At 43.3% G+C, this 16,033-nt stretch overlaps 1 protein-coding gene across 1 annotated transcript in view; it reads left to right on the plus strand.

The window, feature by feature from the left end:
• The first annotated feature begins 14,537 nt into the window (after positions 1-14,537).
• Positions 14,538-16,033, plus strand: part of Igfbp7 (insulin like growth factor binding protein 7) — a 69,225-nt gene continuing 67,729 nt past the window's right edge. The window contains exon 1 of the mRNA XM_047567304.1: positions 14,538-15,063. Coding sequence (XP_047423260.1) covers positions 14,589-15,063 — 475 coding nt within the window. The 5' untranslated portion in view covers positions 14,538-14,588. The remainder of the gene's footprint in view (positions 15,064-16,033) is intronic.

A 16,033-nucleotide genomic window follows, 5' to 3' on the forward strand; every position in this document is an offset into this window, starting at 1 on the left:
AAATACATACCACAGCTGGGCATGGTGGCACACACCTATAATCCCAGTGGCTCAGGAGGCTGAGGCAAGGAGGATCATGAGTTCAAAGCCAGCCTCAGCAATGGGGAGGCGCTAAGCAACTCAGTGAGTCCCTGTCTCTAAATAATAAGTACAAAAAAAGGACTGGGGACATGACTCAGTTGTTGAGTACCCCTGAGTTCAATCCCTGATATCTCAGAAAAAGAGAAAGACAAGGGCTTGCAGCCAGAGTGCAAATTCCAACTCCACCATTTCCCAACCTGGCCATCTTCTGAAATTCGTTTAAAATCTTTGAGCCTTGGTTGGACTGGGGATGTAACTCAGTGGTAGAGTACTTGCTTAGCATGTGCAAAGCCCTGCATTCGATCCCCAGAACTGCATAAATAAATAAATAAATAAATAAATAAATAAATAATTCTTGGAGCCTTTCATTTCCATATGCAAGTAATGTGTTAACAATTCCTGCCTTGCACAATTATTGTAAGGATTAGAGAAAACATGGAGAAAAATTGTCACTTGGCAGGCAGATATACCTACACTCCTCTGAAAATTAACATCTCCAGACTCTGACTTTTCACTGAGGCAATAGCTCCTTAATAATTGTCAATCAGCAACTTTAGACCAGGAGGCAGCTAATCCGCAACTGACATAGAAGTCAGTAACTGCACTTGAATGAGAACGCTGTGTCCACAGAAAGTTATGGGTGGCAAAGGCACTACGGACACATCACGTGAATGTGAGGTCATGCACTTTTCAGGCACATTTGTATATGAGGGGAAAAAACCATCATCATGCTCAAAAGACAAGAAGAAATAGCTTTCCAATTTTTTTATTAGCAAAATAATAGTATCTAGTTTCCAAATCCCATTAAACAAATGCTTCTTGACTTTTTCACTGGACTTGACCCTCTTTCCACCCAAAACTGGAACTAAATCAAAAATGCAATGGTATGAAGACGAGAATTTGCAATCTGGCCTAACTTAAGTTTGGGAGAAAGATAAATGTGTTGCAGTCAGAGTCTGAACCACAAAAGAGAAAAGTAGCAAATTTTAATTAGGATAATTATTTGACAACTTAATTTAGACTGTAGAAATGTTGATGAGCCTAAGTCCCTACTTTAAAAATAGAAGACATGAGAAAAAAAAATTCTAAGATGGGGATCAACAGAAGAAATTAATACAAAATATTGCAAGACAAACAAAAATACATATTTATAGTCACAAAAATATTCAGGACCCTAATTCACAAATTGACTGTTGACTTCTCTCAGTCATAAACATTATCTGACATTTGTTCATTATCCCTGATAATAACAGTTACCACACTAAAGTCCATGGTTTAAATGTAGCCCCACTGCCTGTTTTATTACCTATAAATAAAAGTATTATTAGAAGTAAGCTAAACCCGTTTGTTTATATATCATCAAAGGCTGTTTGGCTTTTCCAAGAGCAGGGTTGTGTAGTTGTGAGAGTGTGGCCCCAGAGTTGAAAATATTTACTATCTGACCCTTTACAAAAAGGTTGCAAAGTCCTACTCTATAGAAATATGGCATAGTATTATTTCTCTACCATAAATACTTAGGTTAACCCTGATAGCATGAGCAAAAATGTATTAAAATATGTGTTTCAAGATGCATGCTTTATATGAAGTACATGGAATCACAAGAATGAGTTTATTATTTGTTATAGATGGTTTGAGAAAAATTACTAAGTTAAAGTAGCTTATACTACTATATACTTTTTTATAGATAAGAGTTACACTAAAAGTAAAGATTTTATTTCAGTCTTTGTTAGGAGTCACTTGATGGTTAGTTATTTTCACCTATCAGAGAAACCTGGAAACGAAATACAAGTCATATTATTTCTGTATTAGTTTTTCCACAGATTAAATGTAAAAGGAAATGGAACTGGTGTGTTTAATTCAACTCAGCATTTTCTAACAGAGATGAAATAGTGTCAATTACATGCACTGCAGTTGTTTTAAAGCAAACCGAAACATAAAATATACTCAATTTAATTAAAGCATAAAAATGAAATGAGGTATCAATAGTAAAATAGTGAGAACAGCAGTATTGGTGTGGTAATCTTATTTATGCATCTCGATTTACTGCATTCAAAATTGTGTGGGTTTTAAACAGTCATTAATGGGAATCCAGTTAAAATAGAGCAACAAAGGAGGGGAAAAAACAATTTAAATAAGTGACATTTTTCTTTTTTGCATTCAGCCATCTCCTAGAGAAGGAGCTATTAAATTTTTAAATCAGTTTTTAATCAAAGTTTAGTGGTACAATATTTAATTGAAAACAACAGCAGATGTTCTTTATCAAAACATCTTTCATAGTGGTTAAATCAAGGTCTGAGGAGTTATTTAATGAGATAATTGTTGGCCTGTGAATGCAGCAGAAATTTCATATATATTTGTGACACAGAAACACACAGATTTGGGGATTGGCTGGGGTTCTATTGGCCACTTTCTTCTCTTACCATTCACTGTGTGGTTCACACAAAGATGAGTGTTTCCAATACTGAACAGGTTTTGGCCCAGACTAGACCCAAGAATGAAGAAGATAACCAACAGAAAGCCTACCAGTGGGAAATGTATAGAGAAATCACTGATTCATTCATTCTTTCATTCATTCGTTCGTTCATGATCACTTAGATGAGTGCCAGAGATACAGTCACGCTAAATCAGTTTTTTAAGTGAGTCACTAATCTTGAGATCTCACTGTCTGGTGGTTGGATACGGTGCAGTAAAGCTAAGGTGGAGAATGCACCAAGAAGATGCCAGACCTGAGGGTTAGACAGGACTCTTTGGATAAACAGAGATGTCAGCTCTGAGACTTGAAGATGGGCAAGGATGCTTTGAGGGCCAGAACAGATTGCCCTTGACCTCTGGGAAAGGTTTTTGCTTCCTGTAGGTCCTGAATGGTTTTTAAATAGACCCTAAAAATACAAAGAACAGCATAACCAGATTCCAAATGAGCCCTGTCATAAGGTTTATTTTTCCTCCTACACTGAAAGCCCCTAGGGAAGGAGAAGGGGCTTGGCAAAGGCAGAACATGGCCAGCCAAATGGATGGATTGGGAAAGGCTAGACTCTGGAATTTGATGGGCTCCAAGGAAGAGAGGGAGGGAGGAAGGGAAACCAGTTACAGAGGCGGGCGAGCTCAGCCTGGCGTGGGGACATGTATGTGGAGGACATGACTGGAGACAAGGGCACACAGTCCAAGCGTCAATTAAACCCAGGCGGCCCAGCGAGAGGAGCTGGCTTCCTGAGCAGACGCTTGCAGACCAAGCAGGCATCCACAAGTGTGGGAGTGGCGTCAGGCGGGATTCCAGGCTTGGCTGGGTTCACAAGCAAGATTCCCAGAAGGGAAACAGGCAAAGGAGGCAGGGTTCCGGTGGTAAAGAAAACAGGGCCTTAGGATGAGGTAAATGCTCAGTTTCTCCGGGGAATTCCACACAGAAGAAACAGCACAGGAGAACTCTAGAGAGGGTAACTCTTCCAGGGACCAGAAGTTGTTCAGTTGGGCAGATCAAGGAAGTCAAGGGGGAAAGAAGGATGGAGGCACATGGGCAGAGGATAGGTTTTTAGCAGCTTTATTTTAAAAACTGTAAGAAGCCTGGATTCATCTGGGTATTGCCAAACTCAAACAAAAAAATAAAATAAAGATGAATCTTCAAAGACAAGAAATTTTATTTGGGAATAAAACACAATAAGATTTCATGCATTCACATTGGCTCAAGACAGACCTGGAAACAGCTTTGCTTTGAACCCCAATGAGCTTCTCAAAAACACTAATGGTATAGAATTACACTAAGGGCATAGAATATGACCAAAAAAGATTTAGGGAGATGGTTTCTGAGAGGCATACAAAGCTGAAAAGTGTGACTTTTCTAGAGTATGTCCATTTACTGGATTTCAGAGTGCCCATCACCTCATTTCATGGCCAAAGAGGTAGACGGTTTTCCCAGACAGGTGTCACTGCCACCACATAGCCCCTCCTAAAACGATCTGCCCAAGACCTCACAGGACACCTCTGTGGGCCTCCATCCCACCGGTTCAGGTCTCCACTGGACTCCCCAGCACCCTGGCTATACACTAACCTGCCCCATGCATTCCTAAAACATGGCCACACACAGGACTTTAGAGATTTCAGTGAGCCCCGAGGGGTGATTGGGGTGATTAGTTTATTTAGTTCAATCCTCTTGGAGCTGTATCTTCTCTCCCCCTTCTTGAATATCTCCTCCTCAAATCACTTTGCCCACAGTAGCGAAGCTACTGGGCAACTTACCCACCCCACCAAAGACCTTGACATTGAAGCCAATAACCATCTCTACTGAGGTGTCACATGGGCTTTCAGTGGGCTCTTCACATGGGCCAAGTACCATGAGGACAAAATGTCGCCTCTGAACCTTGGGGAAAGCTTAAAGATGTTACCTCTCAAGAAGACACAGTGTATCCCAGTGTTCTGCAAGAATGCCACTGAACAAGTATCAAAAGAAGAGGGGCTTCAAATTCTCCAACATGCCCTTTATTCTGGCATGTCAGCATTTCTCTTTCATAGTAAGCAATTTACTAACCAGTGCTATGAGAAGGCAGTGCTGAGGCAGGTAGCTTGGCATTAAGGAATGGATCTGAGAGTTGTCAGAGTCCAAATGGAGTCACTTCCAGAAGCACAGAGGAAGGGAACAGGGGGAGGCAGGCAGGGAGGGAAAGAGGAAGCACTGGGGACTGAAATGGGGCAAACTACCTTTCATGCATGTCTGATTGTGTCAAAATGAGCCCCACTCTTATATATAATGATCATGGGCTAATCAAATGCTATTTTTAAAAAATGGAGTCACTTGTGTCACGTCCTAAGAAAATAAATAAAGAAAATAAAGTCAATTGGAAAGGCAAAGATCTCATGATTAATGAGAACTGTCACCAAAACTCTTCCAGAAGCACAACCTTACACAAAGGCCACTGCAAACTTGTACATACAGAAAAAAAAATATACTTCTGTAAGGACATCTGTCCAGCAACTAACTGTTTATTCTTGGACTGACGCCACCCTGTTATTGTTCCTTGTAGCCAAGGATTATTGTTTCAAAATATCTTATGTAAGCCTCCTCACTTGGCCTTTAAAACCTCCCCCTGCCTTAACCTCCTCAAACAACTCACAGTTAACTAGGGCACGTGTATTCCCAAAGCAGTACTCCACTGTTCCCAAGTAACGTCATTACTCTTTAGAGAGCCTCTCTCTGCTTGTTATTTTGGATGACAATAGCTATAGACTGTGACAATGCTGGAATTAGCTTGTTATTCACCTAAGAGGCTGACATGCAGCCAGGTAGCTACACCTTGGGAGCCGATAAAGTAACATCTGTGTCATCCTCCTATCAGTGAATCTTTTTTGTATAGTGAATCTTTAGCATCAGTGAAATACATGTTACTATTCCAACACTTTAACGAGCTTCGAAACAAACTGCAACAGTGCAGGAAGGCTGTGACTCAACATCTTATCCTCCCAGCTGATCCTCTGCTTAGGAGGGACAGAATCAATGCTTTCAGGATAAACACCTTCACGAACTTGCAAAGGCATCTGAGAAAACCCTTCCTGAGCACATTTCACTCACAGTTAAGTTTGCGACTGAAGCTCTGAAATATTTTATTCATCCTGATTTGATGTTCTGCCAGGCTTCTTACAATGATAAGACCTTTTTTTATTTTTTATTTTTCTACTTCGCCAAGGTGAATTACAGAATCGGGCAACCGGGAGATTAATACAGGGCACTGCCTCACTTACTACCAAATGACCACCTCCTTTCCTCATAACAAAAGAAGGATGGAGTCTAATTATGGAATAACCCAATCACATTTTTTTTCCTACTTGTTGTCACAAAAAGAAATGCTTTCCAATTTATTTGACAGTGGAATGTGATTATGAGATCTGTGCTAATTCAAAGTTAAAGTGTAAAATAATGAATTTCGAGCCAGGAAATGAAGCTCTCAGCGGTGTAACAGCCTCATATGATATATACAGTATAGTGAAGGCTAGAGTTTAGAATCTAAATTTTCTTTGCAACTGAGTCTATTTGGAAGTTGGCTATGAGGCAGTGACCTTCTAAAATCCTCCTGGTGTGAAAGGCTGTCATATAATTAAGCAGACACCAGACAGACCACCTGCGCACACACAAAATCTTCCTTGATGATCCCTAAGAGTGCTACAGGTATTTCTGTGCTGTTGATGTCTTAGGATCGGGGCTCATGGAATGCTCCAGTGTCACTTAGCTCTAAATGACCTCTAGAGAGTCCTTCAAGTCCTCTAATATTGAATTTTATAGGCTATTAATGCCTTTTCAATTATATCATTAGCTATTTCCCTGCATGGCAGTAGCTCTTTTAAAAGAGCAGATACAGAATACTGATAAGAAATCAGCTTCTGTCCTTTATTACACAATGAAATTTTATCATTGAGGGACTTTAGGAACCGGGAGAGAGCAAACATCAAGGGCTAACTCTGCCCTGTCATGTCTCTAAAACAATGTGATATGATCACTAGGGAGGTCCCCGTCCCCTTCCCACTACAGAATTGTCCCAAGGGACAGGTTTGGTTTTTGTTTTAAAAAATGAAAAAGAGCACAAAAGTCAAGCTTGTCACCTCCCCCCCAGCACAAACCGGCTAAAGCAGCTCTCTCCCGAGCCCCCCAGATGAGAAATTTCAGGGTTCTCTTGACTCCTTCTCACACACAGCGACCTTTTAAGGTCTGCATATTAGCTTTCTTAAGCTCCCTTCTCCATCTCTTCTCCTTTGTTTAGGATGTTCTATTGCCCAGGACAGTCTCAATTCATGCTTATTGTCCCAACATAATTATGAACAGTTCCCCCTTCCACTCACAAAACTGTCTAGGTATGGACAACAGACAAGATGGCCTCTGCCCCCATTCCCACGGATGCAACTCGCTTCGAGCTTGCATTGATTCTTACCTGGGTGGCAGCAGAGGATGGCAGTACTAGCTGCCCTGAGGATATTCCCTTTTTTCATGTACTTTTAAATTTTTAAATTGTCAATTCTTTTTTATGACCATTTCTTCTTTTATCTATTTATTTATTTGTAAAGTTCAAGGATTTGGGTGGAGAGGGGTACTGGGGATTGAGTGTCAATTCTATAATCAATACAATACTGGCAGAAGATGGTGCTTCCCTGCCCTGTTGTGCCATTTGTGTACTGCACTGTTGTGCCAGGGAATGCATGTGCCTGTAATTCAACCCTCTCTACAGCTGAGAGACTATGCTCCCTGGTGCAGGCAAGGTTCACTTCCCAGGAGGAAAACATGGCTTTATCCTTGCACAAAAGCACCGCCTGCTTGCCAAGTCTTGAACCCTGTATATGGCATCTACTGAGTGGGGTATTTTTTGCTAATTCCCATAGAGGTACTGCCCAAGTTAACAGTAGCCCCTGCACTGTGGAAATCACCCTTCTTCTTCAAATCTATCCCCATCTGAGTCCATTCCCCTCTTACTTCTGTGATGACCTTCCTACACCACAAACTGCATCTTGCCTCTCCCCTGAATCCCTCCCCAGCTCATTCTCCTCTATTAAGACCCAGCCCAAAGTCCTGGGTATGGTGTGCAAGACCCTTGAACACCTAGCATTTGCCCTTCCTCATGTACTGCTTATCTGGGCTGAGATGATCAGCCACACCCCACCAACAACTGACAATCTCCTCCTTACTACTGATGCAGATTATGATAATGATGATAATGAAGGAGACAGAGGAGAAAAAGATGAAATGATGATAAAGATAACATAACTAGTAACTATTACAACAGATCATTAAACAAAATATTTTCCTTGCCTAAAAATGGCACTAGGAACCACAACCCAAAATTACAGGTGCTATGTGTCCTCACATTCTAAAAAGAGCCATCAAGAATTGGACCCAAACTGGGCATGGTGGTGCCCACCTATAATCCCAGCAACTTGGGGGCTGAGGAAGGAGGACTGCAAGTTTGAGGCTAGCCTCAGCAACTTAGTGAGGCCCTAACCAACTTAGTGAGACCCTGTCTCAAAATTTAAAAATAAATAAATAAAAAGGGCTGGGAATGTAGCTCAGTGGTAAAACACCCCTGGTTCAATCCCCAGTACCATGTGAGGGAGAGGGAGAATTGGACCTGAACATCCCTAGTGCTACATGTCCCTGTCACAATCAACCCCAACTCAGACATTACACACACACACACACACACACACACACACACACACACACACACATACTGTAAAAGCAGGTTGGGGTGAATGAGAGTCCAGTGGACAATACAGGGATTTCTCCTCCCCTCCAGTACCTGCTTTCCCCACCTGCTGTCAGCCCCAAGGAGCACATAAGAAGGAGAAGCCAAGAGATTTGTGATGTTTGCAAGAAATGCACACAAGCATCCCTTCTCCTGGTAGACATCTGCTGTAGTGACCACCGTGCTCCTGTTTCTATGCTGATCAGGCTAAGAGGGATCTGGCTTGGACAGGCTGCACAGGACCATGTGCTTCCCAAAGATGCCATGAACTTTGCTGGCCTGAGAAGCCTTGGAAATGTCCCACCAAGAAAGATGCTCAAGACGTACAAGGACCCATCAGTGTGCTGGGGTGGGGCAAGGCAATGATGTGTTGAATTAGGATAGAATGCCAAAACTGGAGGGCAGATTTTTCATGCGCCCTTCAGTCAAAAATCACCAGGAACACACCCAGAGTCAAATCATTATTACTCATAGCCCAGGAGAAAGGACACAGTATTGAACCAAGGGGTATCTATACAAAAATGTTAGAAAGAATGTATTACAGGATTTTTGACTTTGACTGAGTGATTTCAGGGCAGGTCTAAGGAAGCAGTAGGTTGCTGTGGATTGAACACTGTCAGAAAGCAAAGACAAGACAAGCATGGTAGCACATGCCTAATCTCAGCAGCCTAGGAGGCCAAGGTAGGAGGATCACAAGTTCAAGGCCAGCCTCAGCAACTTAGCAAAATCCTCACTTTAGTGAGGTTAATTTGCAAATCAACTTAACAAATCAACTTAGTGAGACCCTGTCTCAAAATAAAAAAAATTAAAAAGGACTGGAGATGTATTTCAGTGGCAAAGTGCCCCTAACTTCAACCCCCAGTGCCAAAGAAAGAAAAAGAAAAAAAAAAAAAAACAAGATATAGCAGAGACAATTCTATGATTGAGCATAGTAGTCTGCCATCTGCAGATTTGCTTTGTTCAATTTCAGATACAGCAGTCAACCAATGTCTAAAAATATGAAATGGAAATTCCAGAAATAAACAATTCACAAGGTTTATTAAAGCATATAGTTACAATTATTCTATTTTATTAGTATTAATCTCTTACTGTGTCTAACTTATAAATTAAACTTTATTGTCAGTTAAGTACGTATAGGAAAAAACATGGTATACATAGGGTTTGGTCATAACCTAGGATTCAGGCATCCACTGAGGGTCTTGGAGCATGTCCCCTGTGGACAAGGGGGACAACTGTTTCTCAGTACCTCTTATGGAGAGGGAAGGCCGATTGGAACAAAATACAGCCGTACCTGACAAAGTCATAGCCTTATGTAGGGAGGAGGCAGGTGCTTGGTGTTTTGTGGTGGCACAGTGACTTTGTCTAAACTAGATGTTCTGTGAAATTGTTCACGTCCAACAGGAGAATGGCATGGATTAGCTATAAGCATCAGATGCAGTTGCAATAACACTGAAGCCTCACTGTTAAAATCAGGTCAGTTTTTGATAACATTGTGATCCAGCTATGAGGTTGGATCAGTTCCTGGACATCAGGGGCAGCTTTTGTCCTTTCTCATGTGCTAGGGAACGGTGTCGTGAAGAAGAACAGAAAGATCCTTCAAGGAATCGACATCTGAGCCCTACAAGAGGGCTAGTCTTTAGAGACCAGTGTAATGGTTAATTTGAATTGTCAACTTGGCTGGATAAGAGATGCCAATGATTAAGAGGCTTCTGTGTGTCGATGAGGGCGAGTCTACGAATGATTGGAATGTGGGATAGTGAACTGAAGTGGAGACCCTCCTAAGCATGGACTGCACTACCCAATAGAATGGTGTTTTGGATGGAATAAAAGCTGGAAGAACAAGGAAGCAGATGCAGATGCAAGTTCAACTCTTCTGGAAAGGTTCTTGATTGCTGCTTCAATCGTCTGAGGGTATCAGATCCTCGCTTCTTCATTCTTCCAAAGCAGACTTTGCTAGTGATTCTAGAGGGAGTTTCCAAAAGTCTTGGTCTCAGACGAGGGTAGTGCTGTTGATCTCTCTTGTTGTGGGGCTTCCACCTCTTGGACTGTGCAGCTGCTGGTTCTTCCAGCTCTCCAGCTGCAGACGGCCATTGTGGACTATCCAGCTTCTGGTTGTGTAAGCCAATCTAATAAATCCCCTTTTTATAAGCATACTTCCTGTTGATTCTGTTCCTCTACAGAACCCTGAGTAATACAACCAGCTTTACACCAATTACCCACAACTAGTCAGATTAACCAGAAGAGCAGCCACAACCAATAGTGTATAAGTGCCATAAAGAGACATGGCACTTCCTTTCCTTCCCAGTCTTCCTCAGCCCTAACCTTGAAAGTAGGCAAGGGAAGACAGAGATGGAAGAAGTGGGGGTAGGAGGGGAGGAAGAACAGACTCTAGCTCCCTAAAGTCACTAGGCTAGCAGGTTATGGGGTGGGTATATTAGTTGGCTAGTGATGTTGTAACAAAAAATCACAGACTGGATGCTTTAAGCATCAGAAATGTATTTTGTCACAGTTCAGAAGACTTGAAATCCAAGCTCAAGGTGCAGCAGGTTTGGTTCCCCTGAGGGCTTTCTTCTTGGTCTTCAGATGACTGCCTTCTCAGTGTCTTTACTGGCCTTTCCTCTGTGTGCATGTGCATCTTAGCTACCTCCTCTCTTCTTTAAGAGTCTTCAATAGGACGCCAGTCATATTGGTCTAAGGCCCCACCTTGATGATCTCATTTTAACTTGATTATCCCTTTTAAAACTCTGTGTTCAAATGTAGTCATATTATGAGGCCTTCAACAGATGAATTTAGGAGAGTGAGGGACACAATTCAACCCACAATGGGTATCTTCGTATTTTCTATTTCTTCTTGAGTCAGTCAGTGATTTGTGCATGCACAAAGGGATGACCACATGAAGAGGCAGCAAGAGGGTGACCATCTGCAAACCAAGGAGAGAAATCCGGAGTAGATCTTTCATTATGGCCCTCAAAGAAACTAACACTGTTGTCATCTTGATCTTGGACTTCTAGCCTCCAGAACTGAGAAAATAAATTTTTGTCATTCAAACTACTCAAACTATAGTATTTCATTATAGCAGCTCTAGTAAACTAATACAGACTCATAAGAGATTAAATCAGTAGCCAAAAAACTTCCCACAGAGGAAAGTCCAGAACCAAATGGCATCACTGGTGAAATCTACCAAGCATTTAAAGAATTAATACCAATTCTTCACAAACTCTTCTCAAAATGGAAAAGAAGGAAACATTTCCTAACTCATCATATAAGACCTTACCCTTATACTAACACCAGACATCTCAAGAAACTAGAGACCAATATTCCCTATGCATATAGGTACAAAAATCATCAACAAAATATTAGCAAACCGTATTCAGAAACATATAAAAAGGATTATGCACTGTGACCATGTGGGATTTATCCCAGGAATGCAAGTTTGGTATAATACTCAAAATAAATTAATGAGATAAAAGGAATTTCTGTATCTATTCAACAACCTTCATTATAAAAGCACTTACCAAACTGCAAATAGATAGGTATTTCCTCAACCTAGTAAGACTGCCTGTGAAAATCCTGCATTCAACCTCATACTCAATGGAGAAAGACTAAAACTTTCCCTTTAAGGTTGAGACCAGGACAAGTATGTCCAGTCTCATGACTTCTATTCAACATAGTACTGGAGGAGCTAACCAGAGCAATTAAGCAAGAAAAAGAAATAAAAGGCACCAAACTAAACAGGAAGAAATAAAATCATGTCTATTTACAGATGACAGACTCCTGCCTCTACCTTCAGGCTCTTCGTCTCACTAGAACCGAAGTTGAATATGTGACAACATATTCTTCCCTGGAAGGAAGAAGTTGTCAAATTTCTCTTTAATAGGTCCCTTTTCCTACCTTTTCTCCTTTCTCTGGATAACCACTTCTCTTTCTGTTTTCAAGTCCTTCTGCTTAACTGACACTATCACAGACTAGGTAAAGGAAACCCTGACTGCTGCTTTTGCTTGCTGCACAGAGAGGGCTCCCCAGAGGGCTTGACAATCCTACAATCTTGCATTATCACTGCTGGCTCCATCATGTGCTAAAGCACACGATGGACACGGGGACAGCTGTTATAGGTGCAGCTGCTGTCAGAGCCTGTTCACCTGCCCTGCACACACAGGCAACTTTTTAAAGCCTGAGGGCTTCATCCAGCTGCCAGTATAAGCACTTTGATTGACATCTTTCCATCCTGCTCACCTTACACCCACACCAGCCCCAAGAGGATCATCCTAATGTGACTGCTCAGATAAACTACTTGTACTGGAATCCTTGTCTCAAGGGCTGCTTCTGGAGAACTAAAACTATATCAGATAATTATAGTAGGCTATGTAATCAATTTAGTGGAGCCTGACCATTGAATTAATAAAGTCAAAACAGAAAAGCTAACAAGGTACTCTCTGCAATTGTTTCAATTAGGACTGTACACTGTTATCTCTTACTATGGGCAAAGGCAAGAATATTTAGGAAACTTGCTTTAAAGAACTTTCATTGTTTTTTTTGTTTTATTTTGTTTTTGCCACCAGGGATTGAACCCAGAGGTGCTTAACCTCTGAGCCACATTCCAGTGCTTTTTATTTCTTATTTTGAAATAGGGTCTCACTAAGTTACCTAGGGCCTTGCTAAGTTGCTGAGACTGGCTTTGAACTTGTAATCCTCCTGCCTCAGCCTTCTGAGCTGCTGGGTTTACAGACTGAGCTGCTGGGATTACAGACGTGGACCACCATGTCCAGATCATTGTTTTTTTAAACAATGTCATGTCACCATATGACCTTTTTTAAAAGGTGCCACTTTTCTAGAACACACTGAAGAGAAGACAAAAAACAATATCAGGTTTTCTAAATAGGAAGGTATTTGTCCCCCACACCACCCCTGCTAATTTTGTGATTAATTTTCAAAAATTATTATAATAATTTCCCAGGATGACTAGTGAGAGTGAGTTCTATACGTTGCTGATGGCATTGTGAAACAAACCTCTCACTTTCAGTTAGCAAGCCTATACATCCTTGGATTTATGCCAAGAAAAAAAGAACACAAAAGAACTAACATGTGATAAGCTGAAGGAGGCACTCTACAGTGTTATGTATTGTTTTTAGATGGAAACAACTTCAGCATCTGCAGAAAAGGGATTCCAAGGGCCAATATTCTTTAAAAGCCTTGAAGTGGAGTTTGCAGAGCGCTTTACAGAAAGACTGAAGAATCACTCAGATCTAACACCTCATGGGAATGCTGGGGAAAACCGAGGGTGCTTCAGGTGCCTCAGTGGCCCCACCATTGATGAGCTGGGCTCCCTGCTCCCCTACCTAGGCTAGAGAGGCAGGCTTGATGGAGGTCCAACACAATGCACTATGAATTTAAGACAATGACACAGCTCTCACGGATTCCTGCATCAGACTTAAAACTTAACCTAAGACACTAGAATGAATCGGACATGACTTTCCTATGCACATATGAATACACGATCCGTGTAACTCCACATGAACAACCACAAGAATGGGAAGTTATACTCCATAGACGTACAATACGTCAAAATACATTCTACTGTCATGTATAACTAAAAAGAACAAATAAAATTCTTTGAAAAAACTTAACATAAGAAAGCAAAGTGTTTCTTGCAATATTATAGGTGAAAGGCCATAAGGAGCCAAAAAGAAAAGTAGTGGGCAAAGATTTGTCCTTTCAACCTGGCACCCAAGACCACACTGGACCTGTAACCCACCGGGACACAAAAATCACCATTTTTTTTCCTTCTTCTTCTTCTTAATGGCTGTTCTTAAAAGGGCTTCCCACACCACAGAATAATCAGTACTCAGGCAACCCAAGATCATGGAGAATTTTTTTTATTTTAAACCCTGGGTCATCTCAAAGTTTTCGCTGTTGTTTAAAAAAAGTTTAACTATGTGGACCAGGAAGGTGAGGCACCAAAGGGCGAGGGAGCCATTCGCCCCGAACGGCGATCCCTGAAGGACTGGAAAGGCCCGGCGGGAGCCGGGGCACAGCAGGAGCCAGCGGGGCGCTGCAGCCGCAGCCGAAGCCCCGCTGGGCAGGCGGGACACCGAGCGCCGCCGGGGCCTCCGCGCACGCCCGAGGCCGACGCCAGCACCCGCCGAGCGCCCCACCGCGCCCCGCCAGCAGGAGTGCGCGCGGGCCCCACGGGGCGGGGTTCCCGCGGTCCGGCCGGGCGGGCGGGCGGGGCGGCGGGTTTAAGGCTCTGGACGCCCAGACCCGGCTCACTCGTGCTCCCGCCGCCGCCACCCCGCCATGGAGCGGCCGCCGCTGCGCGCCCTGCTCCTCGGCGCAGCCGGGCTGCTGCTCCTGCTCCTGCCCCTCTCCTCTTCCTCCTCTTCCGACGCCTGCGGTCCCTGCGAGCCGGCCGCCTGCCCGCCCCTGCCCCCGCGGGGCTGCCCGCTGGGCGAGACCCGCGACGCGTGCGGCTGCTGCCCGGTGTGCGCCCGCGGCGAGGGCGAGCCGTGCGGGGGCGGCGGCGCCGGCAGGGGGCACTGCGCGCCGGGCATGGAGTGCGTGAAGAGCCGAAAGAGGCGGAAGGGTAAAGCCGGGGCAGCAGCCGGCGGCCCGGCAGTGAGCGGCGTGTGCGTGTGCAAGAGCCGCTACCCTGTGTGCGGCAGCGACGGCACCACCTACCCCAGCGGGTGCCAGCTGCGCGCCGCCAGCCTGAGGGCGGAGAGCCGCGGGGAGAAGGCCATCACCCAGGTCAGCAAGGGCACCTGCGAGCAAGGTGGGCACGAGCGCTTTCCTCGCCTACCCGGTGCGCGCGGGCTGACCTGACCCGGCGCCCGGCTGGTACCCGCGACTCCTCTGGAGAGCATCCCCGGAGACAGAAGGGAGGGGAGGAGTTGGCAGCCGCGGGGTACCAGGAGCCTTGGGCGACGCTTTCCTGCTCTTTCTTAGTGGTTTTTGAATTTAGTGCGGGCGCCAAGAAAATGAGAACTCCCGGTACCGGGTGTATATATAGAAAAGATTTTCCGAGACCTCAGGCTCCTGCGTCCCCAAAGCTCTCCAATTCGTATCAACAGCTGGCAAATCCATTCGTGAGAGCTGGCTCCACTCTTTTGGAAACCCAGAGATGTCATTTTCTCGTCATTCTTTCTTGGCTGGAGTGTGTAGAGAAGTGTCGTTGAGAAAGGGAGGGAGTTTGACAAGTTTGAAAGTAAGGACTTTCAGAAAGTTGTTTGTCCCTCCCTTAATTGGCTACACTGTAAGAATTTTTTTTTATTGTAAACAAATGGGATACATGTTGTTTCTCTGTTTGTACATGACATAAAGGCATACCATTTGTGTAATCATAAATTTACATAGGGTAATGTTGTTTGGTTCATTCTGTTATTTTTTCCCTTCCCCCCACCCCTCCCACCCCTCTTTTCCCTCTATACAGTCCTTCCTTCCTCCATTCTTGCCCTGTAAGAATTTTTTAATTGGATTTCATCTTTTAAAGGTTCACTTACTGGAATTTATCAGTTTTCAAACAGTAATCTGGCTGGCTAATTATACTTGGGCAAAAATAAAACAAAACTCTTTGAAGAATCTTTTTATGATATAGTTTATGTTGTGACGCTTATGACAATTTTCTTTCTTACTTTTTTCATAATTTGTCCCCAGTACGTACGAACTGTTCAGCAGGAATAACTCTGAGATTATGTTTGTTTATTTTATTCCACACAAGTCCAAGATTGCCATAAATGAAGTGG

This window comes from Sciurus carolinensis, chromosome 10 (genome assembly GCF_902686445.1).
Source record: "Sciurus carolinensis chromosome 10, mSciCar1.2, whole genome shotgun sequence".
Lineage (NCBI taxonomy): Eukaryota > Metazoa > Chordata > Mammalia > Rodentia > Sciuridae > Sciurus > Sciurus carolinensis.